We start from the raw sequence: 21,264 nt of genomic DNA on the forward strand, positions 1-21,264 counted from the left end.
TTTTACTTATTGTCCAGGGCACAAGTTTAGAGTTGTTACTGCCCCTGCCCCCCCACAGAATACAAAGGAGCTTAATTAACAACTATAAAAGGACATAGCTGAAGCCCTTGAGCATTAACTACATCATGATTTTACTTTTGAATCCTGAAACTGTTGTAGCATTAACTCCCGACAGTCACTTCTGACTTTGTCATCATTCACCATTAAAACAATTTTAAAAAATCAACATAAATACAATATAAAGAAAAAAAGTGACAGTTGAAAATTAATCATATTTTAAAGTCAGTTCAAAACATTCATTAAAAAAACAGAACAAACAGCACACCTGCAGTGGGAAATACTTAAATATGAGATGGGTAAGGCACAGGTTAAATGTATTCCGGAATAAGGGGATATGTCAAAGGCAGAAGATCAATGAATAGAGAGATTAGAGCAAAAATAAATTTTAAAAAGTCATGTGATAATTTTGGGAGAGTTGATATAGAGGAAAACTGTGACAAATATAAATTATATGAGGATAACAAAAAGGGAATTAAGACTAAGGGAGTAGTTTTCTTAATTCCCCTTTTGCGATCCTCATATAATTTTGAGGTGGTTAATATAAGGCAAAAGTGAGGGATTTTATAAGCAAAAAAAAGTGAAGATAGTTAAAGTGATGTGAACATTTAGAGACAAAGGGGCCACCTTATTATACTTGAGACTGAGGAAAAGGTGAGGATGTTTAATAAATATTTAAATTCCATTTTTACAGGGGAAGCTGAAGGTGGGACGAGATGAGAAAAATATACAAAAGGAAGCTATAATAAAAAAGTTAATGGGAATTAACTTAGAAAAGTCACCAGCCTCAGATAGTGAGAATTCCAGATTTTCCAAAGGTTTCTGGAAATGGGAATTGCGGCGAAGGACTGGAGGATAGCAAATGTTACACTGCTGTTCAAAAAAGTGGAAAAGGATAGACAGGAAACTATAGGCAAGTTTGACCTCGTGTTGGAAAATTTCTACAGCTTGTGCATAATATGAGATTAAGTTAATTAATATTTAGAAAGGTATGGCTGAATCAGGAGTGTCAAATGTGGATTTGTAAAGGGCAGGTCATGCTTGTCTAATTTAACTGAATTTTTGGAGAAAATTTAGTATATAGATAAAAAGAATGCAGTGGATGCTGTCTTTATGTCAGAAGCCATTTGATAAGGCTAGTGTAAAAGATTTGTAATAAAAAATTAATGCATAGGTATTAAAATAAATGTAGCCCCATAGTTAGAGAAATGACTAGAGGACAAAAAGTAAGTTGAAATGTATGTTATTTTTTGGATTGTTATTACCTAGGCAGATCTGTACTGGGACTTCTTCAGTTCCATTTACATAAATGATCTGGATATAGGCACGAGAGGAATGATATTTTAAAGATAATCAGAAACATAGAAAATGCAGCGCGGAAGTGAAAAGGGAGATTTGAAGTGCTAAAAGGGAATATGAAAAAAGCTAACAGATAGTATAAAAGGAAATAGCAAGGGCATATATAAACATATAAAAAGCAAAGGAATAGTTAAACACAAGGCAGTGGTGTTTTCCAAGGGTCAGTTTTGGGTCCATTACTCTTTTTATTTTTCATAAACGACCTAGACTCAGGTGTAGGAAGCAACATTATAAAGTTTGCAGATGATACAAAACTTGGCAACCTAGTAGATAGTGATGACAGACAGGATGGTTAAATGGGCAAAAGCATGGTAGATGGAGTTCAATGCAGAGAAGTGTGAAGTGTGCACTTTGGGAGGACTAATATGGAAAGACAGTATACTATAAATGGTACAATTCTGAAACATGTATTTGAGCAGAGAGACCTTGGTGTCCATATACACAAATCCTTAAAGGTGGCAGGGCAAGTTGATAAGCTGGCTAAAAAAGCATAGGGGTTACTTGGAATTATAAATAGAGGCATAGAATATAAAAGCAGAGATCATGCTTGAACTTTATAAATCACTGGTTAGGTCTCAGCTGGAGTATTGTGGATAATTCTGGGCACCACAATTCAGGAAAGATGTAAAGGCCTTAGAAAGGGCACAGAGGAGGTTTACCAGGATGTTACCAGGGATGAGGGACTTCAGTTATGAGGGGAGATTGGAAAAGTTAATGTTGCTCTCCTTGGAACAGAGGTGGTTAAGAGTTGACCTAATAGAGGCTTTCAAGATGATGAGGGGTTTTGATACAGTAGATAGGGAAAAACTATTCCCTCTGACAAGTGGTACAACAACCAGGGGTCATAGATTTAAAATCATTGACAAAAGATCTAGAGGTGAGATAAGGAGAATTTTTTTCACTCAGAGTTGTCAGGATCTGGAATACTACGTGAAAAGCTGGTGGAAGCTGATTCCATAAATAATTGTAAAAGGGAGTTAGATAGGTATTGCAGATGAGGAGCTTACAGGGTTAGGGTCAAAAAGCGGGTGTGTGGGACTAAGCACAAATGCTCTTTCAAAGAGCCAGCAAAGGCATGACAGGCCGAATGGCCTCCTTCTGTGCTGTAAGTTTCTATGAAGGTTGGACCACTTGGGATGCAGGGAATCTAACTATGAAGGATGAAGGTATGGTGGAGATATAACAACAAATTCAACTTGTATTTATATAGCACCTTTAACGTAGTAAAACGTCCTAAGGTGCTTCAGAGGATTATTAAAAGACAAAAAAATTTGACACTAAGCCACATAAGGAGAAATTAGGGCAGGTGACCAAAAGCTTGGTCAAAGAGGTAGGTTTTAAGGAGCGTCTTAAAGGAGGAAAGAGAGGTAGCGAGGCAGAGAGGTTTAGGTAGGAAATTCCAGAGCTTAGGGCCTAGGCAAGAGAAGGCACGGCCACCAATGGTTGAGCGATTATAATCAGGGATGCTCAAGAGGGCAGAATTAGAGTGCAAATACCCAGGGGGTTGTGGGGCTGAAGAAGATTACAGAGATAGGGAGGGGCGAGACCATGGAGGGATTTGAATACAAGGATGAGAATTTTGAAATCGAGGCGTTACTTAACGGGGAACCAATGTAGGTCAGCGAGCACAGGGGTGATGGGTGAACGGGACTTGGTGCGAGTTAGGACACGGGCAGCCGAGTTTTGGATCACCTCAAGTTTACTTAGGATAGAATGTGGGAGGCCAGCCAGGAGTGCATTGGAATAGTCAAGTCCAGAGGTAACAAATGAGGGTTTCAGCAGCGGATAAGCTGAGGCAAGGGCGGAGATGGGCGATGTTACGGAGGTGGAAATAGGCAATATTAGTTATGCTGCGGCTATATTAAATAAATATTTTGCACTGCTGTTTACAAGTAATGGTGGAAGCAAGAATGTAGGTGTACTTGGAGGAGGATATGGAACAGTTGATAGAGCTGACTGTAAAAAAGGAATTGGTTCTGAAAAAATAGCAAACTTCAAGGTGGGTAAGTCACCATGCCCAGATGGCATGTACCCTAGACTGTTGAAAGAAGTAAGATAGGAGACAGCAGAGGCTCTCACCAAAAAGAGTCTTATATATGAAAATAGTGCCGTTGGCCTGGAGCATAGCCAATGTAACACCTCTGTTTAAGGAAGAGGAGTAGGATAAATTTGTTAACTATTGACCAGTTAGTCTAACATCAATCGTGAGCAAACAGTTAGGCGTTGAAATTGGTTTTGGCGGAAGCATAAAACGGGCGATAGCGAATTGACAGCCCGTTTAAACCCCACCCGATTTTCTTTTCTATTGAAGTCAATAGAGGAGCGATCTATCATCTGTTGTGCTACAGTCTAGGTCCAATTTCACTCTCTTAGAATGCCTAATTCGAGATAAAGTTAGTGAGCATTTGAAATCAAGGACAGCCAGCACAGACTGGTTAAAGGCAAATCATGTTCCACAAATCCAAAGAGCTTTTTGATAAAATTACCAATTGGATAGATAAAAGAAACGCAGTAGATATCATTTACAATCCCCACCGCTTACACCATCCATGCTTATCACAGGCAGCTGCCTATATCGGGCAAATGGCGCTAACCATTTACCATTAAAGGCGCCGCTTATAAAACAGTCATGTCGCTTTCCTTTCTTGCTCTACCACTTTGGTCATCGCCCGTTCGGTTGGATACACGGTCGTTTCCATGATCTTCCATGCAGTGAAATAGCTTTATTAAAGTAGAACTTTAATGGTGCTCATGGTCCTACTGTTCCACAATTGGTCAGGAGCGGGGAAATTTAAGGTGGGAGGCAAGCAGAAGTGCTTAAAAGCAAACTGTGCATTTAGAGACACATTTTGAAAACTATAAATTAACAAATGCCTCACAAATGAAAACATTACCATTGGTATTGAAGTCCTCATGGGGTCTTATTGAAATTGCTGTTCTGAATTTTGAGATAAAAATGAAGGACTGTGGCATTAATTTGAATATAATTAGCATGACTTTCCCAGCTGTTACAATCAGAGAACAGATGCTGTTAGTTGCATGGCTGCCTTCTGCCTTCCCGCTACTTATTATACCACCCACCTCCTATAATGGACAAATCGCTTAAACACCAACGCACCCGTTGTAAGCGGTGGGGACTGTTATTGGATTTTCAGAAAATGTTTGATAAGGCATCTCTCAAGAGACAGAGTGGAAAAGTTCAGGCATATGGTATAAGAGGAAATGTAGTAGCATGGACGGAAAGTTGGCTGTCAGACAGGAAACAATAGTTTGAATTGGTGTTGCATGAATTGGTGAAGGGTTGGATGTGATATACCCCAGGGGTCAATGCTGTCTGTTGTTTTCTCAGTGTATATAGATGTTTTGGACTTGGGTGTAGGGACCACAATTTCAAAGTTTGCTGATGAGACTAAAGTAGGGGGTTTGGCAAGGAGGACCAAGACTTAAGGAAGTCAGACAGTTTAGCAGAATGAGCAAATAGGTGGCAGATGCAATGTGAATAAGTGTGAGATAATTCATTTTAGAAGGAAAATCAATGAATGGGAGTATACATAAAGGTAAGTCTTTTTGGATGCAATCCTGGTGCTTTGGGGCAATAAACGCAGCCCGTGGCATGGTAGAATCATACAGCACAGAAGGAGGCCATTCAGCCCATTGTGCCTGTGCTGGCTCTTTGGTAGAGCTATGCAATTAGTCGCACTTCCCTGCTCTTTCCCCATAGCCATGCAGATTTTTTTCCCTTCAAGTATTTATCCAATTCCCTTTTGAAAGTTACTATTGAATCTGCTTCCTCCACCCTTTCAGGCAGTGCATTCCAGATCACAACAACTCGTTGTGTAAAAAAGTATTTATCCAATTTCCTTTTGAATGTTATTGGGCCATAACTGCTGTCAAAGTAACAGCAAGGTTAATGGCGTTCGCCGTTATTTATGTACAAATGTTACAGTAACTTCAGGCTATGGCATATGTGCGGTTAAAGGCAGAAATCCAAAAGTTGCTGTCTGAGATGCACCGCTCCACCATTAGCTTCACGAAAAGGGCATCTCACTGTGTGCCTCGCCATTGAAATGCATTGAACGGCATGAAGTTGCAGTACTTGTGCGGTAGATACAAACCAAACCCGCCACAGAAAGTTAAGTCTTGTCCATTTCAGTCTAAGTACCCCTTTAATGATGTGATGAGTGTCAATTACTGTCAAACAACACCTCTAGCACTGAAAAGGAACTATTACAAGAGTAGAGTCTCATTCCTTCAAGTTTTAATTGTTACAGATTTTAAAAATGTCAAATTATTATTTTTTTTTTTAAACTTTTCCTTTGTCTTTTTTCTCTCTCAATCCAATCTTTCTTTCCCTCTCTATTTCTCTTTTTGTACTAGATTTGGTATTGAACTCGCCCCCACTCTAATTTATAATTCCTTCTCAGTCCTTGTGCTGTTAATTTCACAATCCTTCAATTTGATTGGTTAAGGAGATACGCAGTTGCTTTCCCTGTTTACTCAGGTCCCAGAGACCCGGTTTCCCTCACTGCGATGTTATTAGCTTGCACTTTCAGCAACTTGTGGCGCAAAATATCATTGTGATTAAACAGGCAAGGGCAAGGGCAAGTCTAACTAATGGCAGATGCTGTTTGTTGCCCTGCTACAGCAAATTACGGCCCAAGATTGAATCTGCTTCCACTACCCTTTCAGGCAGTGCATTCCAGATCACAACAACTCACTGTGTAATAAAAATTCTCCTCATTTCACCTCTGGTTCTTTTGCCAATTATCTTAAATCTGTGTCCTCTGGTTTCTGACCCTTTTGCCACTGGAAACAGTTTTTCCTTATTGACTCTATCAAAATGATTCATGATTTTGAACCCTTCTATTAAATCTCCCCTTAACCTTCTCTGCTCTAAGGAGAACAACCTCAGCTTCTCTAGTCTCTCCATGTAACTGAAGTCCTGCAACCCTGGTACCATTCTAGTAAATCTCCTCTGCGCTCTCTCCAAGGCCTTGACATCCTTCCTAAAATGTGGCGTCCAGAATTGAACACAATACTCCAACCAGTGTTTTATAAAGGTTTAGTACAACTTCCTTGCTTTTGTATGCTATGCCTCGGTTTATAAAGCAAAAGTTCCCATATTTTTTTTAAATTCGTTTTTATGGGAGGTGAGCATCGCTGGCAAGGCCAGCATTTATTGCCCATCCCTAATTGCCCTTGAGAAGGTGGTGGTGAATCACCTTCTTGAACCGCTGCAGTCCATGTGGTGAAGGTACTCCCACAGTGCTGTTAGGTAAGGAGTTTTGACCCAGCTTTACTAAGAGCCTTCTCAACTTGTCCTTCCACCTTCAAAGATGTGTGTATGCACACCCTCAGGTCTCTCTGTTCCTGTACCCCCACCTTTAAAATTATACACTCAATGAAAAGACACTAAAGGATGTGGATGAACAGAGAGATCTAGGGGTTCAAATACAAAATTCTCTGAAGTTGGCTCAGTGGCAGGTAGCAAAGAGTAATGGCCGACAGGTGTTTTTGTGACTGGAAAGCTGTTTCCAGTGGGATTCCGCAGGGCTCAGAACTTGGTCCCTTGCTTTTTGTGGTATATATCAATGATTTAGACTTCAATGTAGGGGGCATGATTAAGAAGTTTGCAGATGATACAAAAATTGGCCGTGCAGTTGATAGTGAGGAAGAAAGTTGTAGACTGCAGGAAGATATCAATGGACTGGTCAGGTGGGCAGAAAAATGGCAAATGGAATTCAATCCGGACAGCAAGGAGAGATGTTAGGAGATATTTGTTTACGCATAGGGTTGTTGGAGCATGAAATGTTTTGCCACAGGGAGTGGCTGCAGCAGACACTACTGCGCTTTTTAAGGAAAATTTGATAAATATCTGAAGCAGAGGGAGATACAGGGATGTGGAGAGAGAGCAGGGCAGTGGAATTGCTCTAGCAAAATGCCAGCAAATACAATTGTTCAAATGGCCTCCTTCTGTGTTGTAAATGTCGATGGTTCTATGATATTGAAGTTTGCTGATGATTCCAAATTAGAGGCACAACAAACTGTGATTGCAGAAGGACCTAGATAGGTTTGTGGGCAGATAGGTGGCAGTTGCAGTTCAATGCAGAAAAATGTGAAGTAGTAGAACAGAGAGATTTAGTGGTACGAATACGTAAAATTTTAAACATGGGACTGCAGGTAGAAAAGGCTATAAAAAGGAAAATAGGATACTTGGATTTTACACACATGGGCAAATAATATAAAAGCAAGAAAGTAAGGTCAAATTTGTATAAGATTTGTTAGCCTGGAGTTAGAGTATTCCATGGAGTTCTGGATAAGCCACTATAGAGATCACAGCTGAGATTTACTAGAGAGAAGGTTAAGGCAGAGTTAACAGAGGTTTTGAAGATTATTAAAGGTTTTGAGAGAGTGAACAATATAAGGTTTTTATATTGGGTGTCGAATCAGTAACTGGGGTGATGCACAGGTGCAGGATTATCACCAGAAAAATAAAGGGGGAAGGCTAGAAAAAATGTTTCACACAGTATTATGAGAACACTGAATGCTTTAATCACAAGTGGCTACTGTGACAGAAACTATAGCATAATTTAAAAGTGAGATGGATAAGTATTTGACAGGGAAGAATATAAAATGATATCGGGAAAGGACATGGGATTAGAGTATACAGCTCCAAATAAGAGGTTGAACCAGCACACAGGTTTAACGAGCCGATTGTCCTCTGTCTGTGTTGTAGTTTCCATGATTCAAATAATGCAATAAGCATTTTCATTCTAAATATCTCAAATGGAAAACATCGGCATTGGGCATAATGTATAAAAGCATAGGGCAGTATACAGACCAGTGTTTTTTGCTGCCTGAACGCTGATAAATTCTTTCCAAACGATCTATAACAATACCTGAAAATGGAACATAGTTTTTAATAGGACACAGTATCATACAATAGAAAAACTTAGAGAAATTAAATGAACAAAATTCAAGAACTGTTGAAAGCAAGACCGATTTAAGATTCAGTTGCAATGTTTCAGGAATTTATCTAGGATTAAATGATCGCCACCATAAATTAACTTGGGAGTTGAGCAAGGCCTTGAAGGTATCACCATGGAATCAGAACTTGCTTTGTCAGTTGGAAATATGTTTAATTCTACAACCAAGGAAGTGAATTGTTTTTAGTACATTAAGTTGTTATAAAGAATAAAAGAAATGCACTCTCTGGTAGATCCCTGGTATTAATAGGTTTCTTATGCCGATCACACAAATGGTTGGATTGTTTGATTCTGTGGCAGTTTACTCATAGCCACCTGTATTGACAGTTATTGCAAATGTGAAAAATTTGATTTCAGTAATTAATTTTCATTGCATCCAATCAGAATGGACAACACTGAGAGAACAGGTAATTATCAGCAACACTGACAGACTACAAACTAGTTTAAACATAGGTAACTGCTTATTTTTTTTAAGGATAATCATACATTAAAATTGATGATTTTTAAACCAAAATAATGAGCGACACTGCCAAGTATGTGCAAAGTAGAAGGAAACTGGCTCAAGAAGCTTCCACATAGTGGAATAAGACCAATTTAAAAGGAAAAAAAATACTTTTTTCAATTCAAACTTCATGTTTTTAGGATCTAGGCACAAAAGGACGTGTTACGCCCTTAGCACACAACTGTAGAGCTTTTATTTATATATACAGGTTGAGCGTCCCAAATCCGGAGCTCTGGAATCCAGAATGTTCAGGAATCCGGACGCCCTGAGGGAGGCTTACCAAAAACCGGAAATAGCGCAACCTGGGCCCAGGCATTTCCGGACTCGGCACATGTTTCTGATGTCCGAAGTCCGGAAATATCGCAACCTGGGCTCGGGCGGTTCCGGACTTCGGACATCAGAAACACATCCGTAGTCCAGAGAAAACCGGCTCGGCCTCGGTCCTGAGGTTGCCGGATTTGGGACGTTCTACCCGCAGTACCTTATCACGCGTGTCAGAAAAATCCCAAAATGTTTACAAACAATGGTTAATTTGAAGTGCAGTCAATGTTGTTATCTAGCCAAACATGGCAGCCATTTTATAGACAGCAAATTCTCACAAATGGTAACGAGATAAATAACTAATTCATCTATTTTTTGTAATATTGGTTTCATAGAGTCTATAGCACATAAACAGGCCATTTGGTCCAACTGGTCTATGCCTGTGTTTATGCTCCACGCGAGCTCCTTCCCTCCCCTCTTCATCTAACTCTATCAGCATAATCTTCAATTCCTTTCTCATGTGCTTACCTTGCTTCACCTCAACTACTTGAATGTTGACCAGAGCATCAGGAGAACTCCCTGCTCTTCCGAACTGTTGGCCAGGCTATCTTTAAATTATGACATGCGGTCTTTTCAATGTGCCAACATCGAATTACATTGCTTTTTGTTTGGGTGCCCATGCAGGTATGTTCTATTGTCTATATTCTGCAATAGTGTAAAAACTACAGACCTTAAGGCTTATTTTAGTGAGCATTACTGGAGTCACTGGGGCCATAAATGTAAACAAGACTAATAACCCAGAAATTGATGGAAACATAATGACGAGTTCACGGTGCCTATCATATTAATGTGCAAAAAACCCAGCAATTTATGGCAAAGAGATACGCCATGAGTTTTGTTCCGCCAAAAATTACTCCGCCGTTAGCCTCACGAAAACCAAAAAAAATGACCATCTATCCATCAACCTCCCTATTGTATGTCATAAAATTGCTGGATTTAGATCGTTACTATGAATTAATCTCACTGCAGCCATTTAGGGCTGGTAATTCATGTCAGAATGACCCTGTTAATGACATGATTTATGGTCCTGACATGCCACTCAACCTTGGAGGCCCCAAAAGGGAACAATGAAACGGTGAAGTCTCACTCCAGCAGGTAGTGAATTATTCCTAGAGCTTTTTAAAATATATATATATTTTTCTTACTTTTCCTTTCTGTCTCTTTTTTCCCCTCTCTTTCTGTATCAAATTTGACTCTAATTCACCCGATATCCTTTTCTGTTATTCCTCTGTTTCTTTCTCTATCCTTAAATTTGATTGGTTAAGGAGATAGACCATTGAATACGATGTTCATGAGGTCCCAGATGCGCCGTTGAAGTCACCGGGCAATTATCAATTTGTATTTCCAGGCATTTGCAGTGCAAAAATAATACAATCTGAAGGGTGAGGAAAAAACTCCAATTTGCGTCGCTCGATGCGCCAATCTGGGCCAATAACTGATTCAACATTTGAAACTTATGGCAGCCATTGAAAGCAACAAAAGCACAGCACAATGATTTGTAAGTAGCAAACAATAAGGATTTTGGATTGATAATATTGTACTTAATAATATTGTACTAAGTCCTAAATGACAAAGGGATGTGTGCTTTCAATTAATAACTGTAATCCGATAGCAAAATACTGCAGATGCTGGAAATCCGAAATAACAACAGAAAATGCTGGAAAAACTCAGCAGGCCAGGCAACATCCGTGGAGAGAGAAACAGAGTCAACGTTTCGGGTCAAAACCCTTCTACAGAACGGTTTTGACCCGAAACGTTGACTCTATTTCTCTCTCCACGGATGTTGCCTGGCCTGTTGAGTTTTTCCAGCATTTTCTGTTTTTATAACTGTAATCGGTTGTGTGCACGTATTGTGGAGCAGATTTTCCCCTCAGCACAAAAATCTATTAGTTTGAAACAAATGATATGTGAACCTGGGTATAGAAAACTAGTACTATTCTAACAATAACGGTGATTTTCTTTCTAATTTTCCCTCCCTGCTGGTCTTTTGTATTTTAACAAAGCCTTGAAAACAGAAGTGGATGTTTTAATAGTGTGGGGTCTCACCTCCCACTGGTACGCATCTAGTTGCATTGTATAAACTCATGCCGAACTACAAATTATATATGTATTATTGATTTATTAAGTGTATCCTTTGTATGTTAATTTTGTTATGTTGGCTGATAACTTTACATCAAAGAAATTCTAAAGGTTTAAATCTAGACTTCTGCTACAATTCTCTAGTTTATCCTAAATTCTGAGATTGAGCCAGAAGGAAGGACTCCAAAACAACAAAGTTAATGCTATGTTCATTGCCATTCACATCCAGACAAGATAAAATGAAGCAGAAAATGCACAACTAGAAACTGTAATTTTCAAGAATTTATTTCATCACAACATAAAGGGGCAAATTAATTCCAGATGGACACTGTTTATTATATCTACATTTGATTTCTGTACTGTTCTAACATTTGCCAAATTCTTTTGGTGCTTCATTTTGCTGAGTCAATTGTAAATAGATGTTTTACTGATCTTACCGAGAGAAATTTGTGTGAGTTTAATAATCTAACAAACTCAGAGAGTGGTATTGGAGCGTGAGACTCCAATTAATCAGTATGCAGATTACAGAAAATAGGGTCATTGTTAATCCTATAGGGCATGAATTTCTGCAAGGGCAGAATATCAGGAGAAAAAAAAAATCAGGAAAATATACAGCTTGTGAATCATGGGGACACATCTGACAGCAGCCTTCTGTGCATTGCTCTGATTCACCATTAGTGGAAAAAGGCATCTCCCTCCCGTACGCTCTATCTCTATCTACATCCTTTAAAAGCCTCCTTAAAATCTATCACTGTGACTAAGCTTTTAGTTTCCTCTCCTAACTCTCTCACAAAGGCTCAACGTCCATTTATTTTTTCATCTGTGAAGTATCTTGGGACATTTTTCTGTTTTAAAAGCACTATATAAATCTAAGTGAGAGAGGAAACAGTACTTTAAAAACAGTGCAGAGCCAGGGCTTCCAACCAGTACTTCTCCAAGACTGAAATAGGGATTTGAATGAGTCTTCGGGGGAAGGGAGGGGGAGATTTGCTCCAATGTATATAAAGGTGAGTGCTTTTCAAAAGGATGCTTGTCATATGGAGCCTGCTATAATCCTGTGCTTCATTTACAGTTGACAAATAGACACAGCGTTATCTGGGTCTATTCAAAGAAATATTGTATTCCAATTGCTTCTATAGGTATACTCTGTATATGTGAATCTCTGCAAACTGCAGCGACTGAACCAGCACAGAAATCTGCACAATAGCTATTAAAGAAATTCCTAATACCACTAAGCAAATTCTTTAAAAAATTTTTTTATAAGAGTTCTACATATAAAGCTGAATAAAATCTTGATTTGTTCTGGCCTGAGACCTTCATCTCCATATCTTGATAAAACAATAAATGTATCAAATGGCTTCAGTGCTACATATATCCGGAAACTTGATTAATTGACATACCATCTAAACAGTGTTAATGGCCCAGATATTCTGGTCCCTATGGGTGTGTACGCGCTGTGTACCCACACGTAGGGACATCGGAAATGCCGGTTTCAGGCATGCACAGCGCATGCGCTGAAAACCGGCATTTCTGATCTGTCAAGAACGGTCTTGACAGATCCTCCAGCTGCCCTGGAGAAGCACCTCTGCGGGCGGATAGTTCAGCTTTTTGGAGACCCTCTGTCCTCAGAAAACCCTTACAATTCTTACGCCTGGTAAAAGCAGGATAAGAACTTAAGAAATAGGAGCAGCAGTAGGCCAATCGGCCCCTCGAGCCTGCTCCGCCATTCAATAAGATCATGGCTGATCTGATCCTAACCGCCAATCTACTATCACAGAATGATCTCCTGAATCTAACAGAATTAGACACACGAAATAGGAGCAGGATCAGGCTACACGGCCCCTGGGCCCGCTCCGCTACCCACAGGGCCATGACCGATCCGAACCTAGACTCATGTCCAAATTCCTGCCCGCTCCCCATAACCCTTTATTCCCTTTACTCCTAGGAAACTGTCTATTTCTGTTTTAAATTTATGTAATGATGTAGCTTCTACAGCTTTTTGGGGTTGAAAAAAGTTTTTTAAAAAAATTTCCACTGATTTATCATTTAAAAATACTTTTAAAAAGGTTAAGTTTATTTTTAGCCCTGTAAAAAAACTTTAATTATTTTTTTCAAAAAATTACATTTTTGTTTAAAATGCTTAATTTATTGTAATTTCAAGTTATTTTAAAAATATGATTTAAAAAAAATTATTTAAAGTTTTACTATGTTTTTGGGGTGATCTCCATTCATAGACAGGTCTATCTGTCAAGTGTATGAAGGGAGATTCCCTTCTTTGGTTGGCTCCCCATGGCCCACGTGATCCCAGGGACACTGCGAACTACATGCGCCTCTGGGATACGTGGGCCCTGCGCACTTGGAGTTTGGTGAGGCCCATGAGCGGAAGCGTGTGCGTCCCGGGAGCCCTCAGGTAAGGGCGTAGATTTTTCCAGATCGCAGGCCTCTGCCCACGGGAGGCCTGCGATCGGAAAATATGGGCCAATAGGTTCTACTGGATAAAGCAATGCCTTTAACAGTCTTAGTAATGTGTTTTTCAGCACTACAGGCAAAAGCAGGGTATCGACTGGAAATGAAAAATTGTTTTCCACAAAAGAGAATGCCAGTATAGCTCCCTTTGGTTTCAAAATACAGAACTGCACTTCATTAGTTCTTTTCAGAATATGAAAGGTAATTGAAGCTTCAACTAGCACCATAATGAAAATGCCATTAAAAATATTTTTAATTCCCTGGCTCCTGATGGTCCCGCTCTACTTAAAATGACTACCTTACTGCACTTGATTCTGCTTCTAGCCCTGCTTCTCCCCCCCCACAAAAAATTCTCAAGCTCTTGCTGGCTCCCTCTCCAAAATACTTTTGCCAGGCTCTGGCTCGGGACCCTCACCTCTGTACTGCCAGACCACGGGCTCCTTCCCAAATTGACCCCACTACAAATAAACCCTGCACCAGACAGACAAGCAGTCCCTTGCAATAGCCGAACTTCTTGCAGCAGTTTTAGAATTAGCGTTTAAACTGTAGGTGAAATATGTTTCAATAGAGGTGTAAGACTTTGATTAACTTGTCAAGTGATGGAAACTATTTTGTTGCAAAGCATATCATTGCTAGACAATGTAATAAAACTCACCTTCTGCTGTAATGAAATTAGGTCCTTCGCGTTTCAGCAAAATACTCAAGAGCATAGCTTGACTGACAAAGGTGGTGCATTCCTAAATAAACACACTAATGTTTAGTTGAAACACGAAAACATTTCCATTGATATAGTGGTTTAGTAGAAAATATCAGTCTTTACAGAAATATTAAAAAACATTTCAACAGTGGAGTCTACACGTTTTGAATCCAGAGCCTGAATGAAACTGTATCACAACTGGTTATCCAGAAATGTTCAAATTTTTAACATGTTTTCTCAGAGTGCATTTTGACAGTTTGTTCATACAATGCATGGAAACAAATATGAATACAAACATTTAAATAATGCAAAATCAGATACATTCTCCATTTTTAAATATTTTTAAGTCGTAACTATGATTCGATTCCCTCATTTCCCTCAGGTTGGCAGGCTGTAACTAGTGGGATGCCGCAAGGATCAGTGGTGGGGCCTCAGCTATTTACAATCTATATTAATGACTTAGATGAAGGGACCGAGTGTAATGTATCCAAGTTTGCTGACGGTACAAAGCTAGGTGGGAAAGTAAGCTGTGAGGAGGACACAAAGAGCCTGCAAAGGGATATAGACAGGTTAAGTGAGTGGGCAATAAGGTGGCAGATGGAATCTAATGTGGGGAAATACGAGGTTATTCACTTTGGTAGGAAGAATGGTCAGAAACCATTAAATGTTGGTGTTCAGAGAGATTTAGGTGTCCTAGTACAAGGAACACAGAGAATTAGCATGCAGGTGCAGCAAGCAATTAAGAAGGCAAATGGCATGTTGGCCTTTATTGCAAGGGGGTTGGAGTACAAGAGTAAGGAAGTCTTGCTACAATTGTACAGGGCCTTGGTGAGACCACACCAGGAGTACTGTGCCCAGTTTTGGTCTCCATATCTAAGGAAGGATATACTTTCCTTACAGGCAGTGCAATGAAGTTTCACTAGACTGATTCCTGGGGTGAGAGGGTTGTCGTATGAGGAGAAATTGACTAGATTGGGCCAATACTCTCTGGAGTTTAGAAGAATGAGAGGTGATCTCATTGAAACATATAAGATTCTGAGGGGGCTTGACAGGATAGATGCTGAGAGATTGCTTCTCCTGTCTGGAGAGTTTAGAACTAGGGGGCATAGTCTCAGGATAAGTGGTCGGCCATTTAAGACTGAGATGAGGAGGAATTTCTTCACTCAGAGGGTTTGTTTCTTTGGAATTCTCTGCCTCAAAGGGCTGTGGATGATCAGCCATTGAGTATATTCAAGGCCAAGAGATAGATTTTGAGACTCCAGGGGAATCAAGGGATATGGGGATCGGGTGGGAAAGTGGAGTTGAGGTTGAAGGTCAGCCATGATCTTATTGAATGGCAGTGTGGGCTCGAGGGGCCATATGGCCTACTCCAGCTCCTAATTCTTATGTTCTTATTTGACTAAGTTGTTGGTTAAACTTGACAATATTCGTCTTGTCACTGAAAACAAAACTACAAAAAAGTAAGCCAGCGTTCAACAACATAACAAAATTTAATAACAAATTATTTGTATCTACAGTGTTTCCTGTTGTCCAACTCGATGAACAGGATACTTGAACAATGCTGTGATGTGTCAATTGAGAAGATTGTGTAAATCATTCAATGCAATGGAGGAATGAACACATTACCCCATATTTGTTTTAGCACATTACTACAGTCTATCATATTGTCCAGAGCAGTAGCAGCAAATATGTAACATGGCCTGGATTTTGCGGTAAAAATAATGGTGAGACTATCAGCGCTCACCGTTATTAAAGAGTAAAATGGATAGCAACCTCCGGTGACCACAAATGCACAGTTCCCATGGATTGGAAGGTAGCTAATGTAAACCCACTATTTAAAAAAGGTGGTAGAAAGAAAATGGGGAATTATAGACCGGTAAGCCTGACATCGGTAGTGGGGAAAATACTAGAGTCCATTATAAAAGATGTAATAGCAGAGCACTTGGAGAACGGTGACAGGATCGGACAAAGTCAACATGGATTTACAAAAGGTAAATCGTGCTTGACTAATCTACTGGAATTTTTTGAGGATGTAACTGGTAGAATAGATTAAGGGAGAACCAGTGGATGTGGTGTACTTGGACTTTCAGAAGGCTTTCGATAAGGTCCCGCATAAGAGATTAGCATGTAAAGTTAAAGCACATGGGATTGGGGGTAAGGTACTGACTTGGATAGAGAACTGGTTGGCAGACAGGAAGTAAAGAGTTGGAATAAACGGGCCTTTTTCCGAGTGGCAGGCAGTGACTAGTGGGGTACCGCAGGGATCGGTGCTAGGACCCCAGCTATTCACTATATATATTAATGATCTAGACGAGGGAACTAGATGTAATATCTCCAAGTTTGCAGACGACATAAAGCTGGGTGGGCGTGTGTGCTGTGAGGAGGATGCCGAGAAACTCCAGTATGATTTGGGCAGGTTGGGTGATTGGGCAGATGCATGGCAGGTGCAGTATAATGTGGGTAAATGCGAGGTTATCCACTTTGGTGGCAAAAACAGGAAGGCAGATTATTATCTGAACGGCAATAGATTGGGAGAAGGGAAAGTGCAACGAGACCTGGGTGTCCTTGTGCACCAGTCGCTGAAGGTAAGCATGCAGGTGCAGCAGGCGGTTAAGAAGGCAAATGGTATGTTGGCCTTTGTAGCGAGAGGATTCAAGTACAGGAGCAAGGATGTCTTGCTGCAGTTGTACAGGGCCTTGGTGAGACCACACCTTGAGTATTGTGTGCAGTTTTGGTCGCCTTATCTGAGGAAGGATGTTCTTGTCATGGAGGGAGTGCAGCGAAGATTCACCAGGCTGATACCTGGGATGGCAGGAATGACGTATGAGGAGAGATTGGGTCGAATGGGCTTATACTCGCTGGAGTTTAGAAGAATGAGAGGGGAGCTCATTGAAACTTATAAAATTCTAACAGGACTAGACAGACTAGTTGCAGGAAGGATGTTCCCGATGGCGGGGGAGTTCAGAACCAGGGGTCACAGTCTAAGGATAAGGGGTAAGCCATTTAGGACAGAGATGAGGAGGAATTTCTTCACCCAGAGAGTGGTGAACCTGTGGAATTCTCTACCACAGAAGGCCGTTGAGGCCAATTCATTAAATATATTCAAGAAGTGATGTGCCATCAATTACTCAAAAGACTGAGGTTAAGCGAGTAACAACCAGGCTTTTATTAACTAAAGAATGAAGGTCTAGTCTCGAGTGGTCGACCCGTCCAGAATACTAAGGGACTGGGAGGTAGTCACTTATATACCTGGAATAGTGGGAGGAGTCAGCCGAGGCATGTCCAGACCTGTACCTAGTGGAATACACATACACGTACAGACAGGTATAACAGTGGTTTACCACAAGAAGGAGTTAGATATATTTCTTAAGGCTAAAGGGATCAAGGGATATGGGGAGAAAGCAGGGACAGGGTACTGAATTTGGATGGTCAGCCATGGTCTCATTAAATGGCGGAGCAGGTTCGAGGGGCCGAATGGCCTACTCCTGCTCCAATCTTCTATGTTTCTATGCACAGCTAAACGTGGAAATCAGGAATTAGCTGTTCGAGTTGACCTGCTCCTCCACAAGCTACACTATAACAATATTTCGCCAAGAGACTTGGCATTGAAATACATGGAAGAGCATGAAGTTGGGGTACTTACTTGATAGATACCCACTAAATGCGCCGAGAAAAAGTTAGGACGTGTCTATTCAAGTGTAAATGAATTTTTAACAGCATGATAAGTCTTAATTACTGCCAAGAATCCTCTGTGGCACTGAAAATTAACTTTAACAAGTGTGCAGTTTCATTCCTTCAGATTTTAATTATTGTTGGGGATTAAAAAAAATAAAAAGTTTAAATAGTTTTTTTTAACTTTTCTTTCTGTCCCTTTTATCTGTCTCTCTTAATCCCATTTTTCTTTCCCTCTCTTTATTTTGTTTTCTATACATCGGGCCATAATTTGTGGCCCCCACGGGTGCGTACAAGGAGTGTACGCACCCGTAGGGGCCGTGCAAGTTCCAGGTTTAAGCATGCGCTGCGCATGCGCTAAAACGTGGAACTTGTGATCTGTCAAGGATCAGGAGCGGCGGCTTAAAGAGTGCACCGGAAAAGGCCCGGGACACAGCGAGGACCTGAGCAGGTGCAGAGGCAGTGGGTGTGGCGGCTTAAAGAGAGCACCGGAGAAGGCCCAGGACACAGCGCGGACCTGAGCAGGTGCAGAGGCAGCGGGAGTGGCGGCTTAAAAAAACAAGGAGTGACAACATAGGACAGCAGGTAGGTGATTGTTTGGTGAGTAGTACAGCTCTATTGCGCTCTAGGTTAGGTAAGTGGATTAAATTCAGAACTGGGAGAGTATTAACTACTATAACTTTATTGAATTAATAACTTAAACTAAATTCACTAATTAAAACTAAAAATTAACAGTACAAATAATCATTTGAATAAATACTGTAACTAATTATATAAATAAAATACAATAAGCTTAGATAGAGATGGCAGTGCAGGTGGTGTGTCGTAACTGCAGCATGTGGGAGTTGGTGGAGACCAATGAGATCCCGAGCAACCACAGCTGCAGACATCATGATACATCAGGGAAGGAAGAGTTAACTGGACACCTTGTTCCAGGAGGCAGTCACGCCCCTTAGGTTAAGCAGTACTTTTGAAACAGTCAATGGTCAGGGACAGGAGGGTGTGACTGCGAGTCAGGAAAGTATGGGGACCCAGGATGTAGTACATAAGAAATAGTGATGGAGGAGCCTCAGCCCTTGACCTTGTCCAACAGGTACGAGGTATTTGCTGGATGAGAACAAGAACTGCAGGGAGGATGGGCAAACTCATCACAGCACCGTGGTACAGGAGGCCATTCAAGTGGGGGAGTAAAAAGGAATGTGGTAGTGGTAGGCGACAGTATAGTCAGGGGGGTAGATACTGTTCTCTGCGGCCACGACCGGGAGTTCCGATGGTTGTGTTCTCTGCTCGGTGCCAGGGTTAAGGATATCTCCTCGCACTGAGAGGAACTTGGAGTGGGAGGGGGAGGATCCAGTTGTCATGGTCCACGTAGGAACCAATGACATCGGTAGAACTAGGAATGAGGTTCTGCTGAGGGAGTTTGAGGAGCTGGGATCCAAATTAATAAGCAGAACCTCAAAGGTAATAATCTCTGGATTGTTACCTGAGCCACGCGCAAATTGGCGTAGGGACAAACAGATTAGAGGTTTAAATGTGGCTCAAAAAGTGGTGTGGGAGGAAGGGGTTTTAGTTCATGGGGCACTGGCACCAGTACTGGGGAAATAGGGAACTGTTCCGTTGGGACGGGCTTCACTTGAACCATGTTAGGACCAGTGTCCTGGCGAATCGCATAACTAGGGTGTATATAGGGCTTTAAACTAAATAGTGGGGTAAAGGGTTCAGGTAAAGGGGAAGTTAGAAAGTCAAAGAGAAAGGAGAAGGCAATAGTGCAGGGTAGTGATAGGGGTGATGAGAACCAGTGTGTGACACGAAGAGACAGAGCATACAAACTTAAGAGTGCACCAGCAAATAGAGAGCAGAGAAAAATAGTAAAAAGACAAAATTAAAGGCGCTTTATCTGAATGCATGCAGCATTCATAAAAAGATAGATGAGTTGACAGCACAAATAGAACTAAATGGGTATGATCTGATTGCTATTATAGAGGTGTGGTTGCAAGGTGACCAAGTCTGGGAACTGAATATTCAGGGGTATTTGACATTTCGGAAGGATAGGCAGAAAGGAAAAGGAGGTGGGGTAGCTCTGTTAATAAAAGGATGAGATCAGTGCGGTAGTGAGAAATAATATTGGCTCAGAAGATCAAGATGCAGAATCAGTTTGGGTGGAGATAAGAAATAGTATGGGAAAGAAGTTACTGGTGGGAGTAGTCTTTAGACCCCCTAACAGTAGCAAATGTAACTACCCTATTCAAGAAAGGAGGGAGACAGAAAGCAGGAAACTATAGGCCAGTTAGCCTAACATCTGTCACTGGGAAAATGCTGGAATCCATTATTAAGGAAGCAATAGCAGGACATTTAGAAAATCATAATACAATCAAGCAGAGTCAACATGGTTTTATCAAAGGGAAATCGTGTTTGACAAATTTACTAGAGCTCTTTGAGGATGTAACGAGCAGGGTGGATAAAGGGGAACCAGTAGATGTTTGGATTTCCAGAAGGCATTCGATAAGGTGCCGCATAAAAGGTTACTGCACAAGATAAGAGCTCACGGTGTTGGGGGTAATATATTAGACTGGATAGAGGATTGGCTAACTAATAGAAAACAGAGAGTTGGAATAAATGGGTCATTTCAGGTTGGCAAACTGTAACTAGTGGATCAGTGCTGGGGCCTCAACTACTTACAATCTACATTAATGACTTGGATGAAGGGACCGAGTGTACTGTTGCCAAATTTGCTGATGATACAAAGATAGGTGAGAAAGCAAGTTGTGAGGAGGACACAAAGGCCTAGAAATTCAGTGGGCTGCGCCACCAGTTAGCGCCCAAAGAGGGCACTTAGTGGCTTTAGCGCCACTGGCCACACCTCCCGCGATATTTAGCGGGGCGCTAATGGCGGCGTTAGCCTGTAGCGCTGCGTCGCCACCGATGACGTCATCGGTGTGCGCAGCGCCCCGATCACCATATTTGGTCGCGCCCGCCTCTTTAACGCTGGTCGCAAATCGTGACCGGTTCATAGGGCGGTAGTGGCGCAAGTTAAGGTGGAGGTGCGGGGCGGCCGCCTGCCAGCACCTCCGTCCCCGGCCTCCTAAACCCCCCACCCCGCGGCATTGCCGGCTGTTTCCCGAGAG

General features: G+C 41.2%; 1 protein-coding gene across 3 annotated transcripts in view; it reads right to left on the reverse strand.

Moving 5' to 3' along the window:
- phkb (phosphorylase kinase, beta) overlaps nt 1-21,264 on the reverse strand; it is a 337,093-nt gene that overhangs the window by 52,847 nt on the left and 262,982 nt on the right. For all 3 annotated transcript variants that reach the window (XM_085991512.1, XM_085991511.1, XM_085991510.1), the window contains 2 exons: nt 14,426-14,507; nt 8,258-8,315 (listed from right to left, as the gene is read on the reverse strand). In XM_085991512.1, the coding sequence (XP_085847638.1) occupies nt 8,258-8,315; nt 14,426-14,507 (140 nt within the window). The remainder of the gene's footprint in view (nt 1-8,257; nt 8,316-14,425; nt 14,508-21,264) is intronic.

Source organism: Somniosus microcephalus, chromosome 6 (assembly GCF_052327205.1).
Source record: "Somniosus microcephalus isolate GS21.2 chromosome 6, FLI_Smic_1.0, whole genome shotgun sequence".
Lineage (NCBI taxonomy): Eukaryota > Metazoa > Chordata > Chondrichthyes > Squaliformes > Somniosidae > Somniosus > Somniosus microcephalus.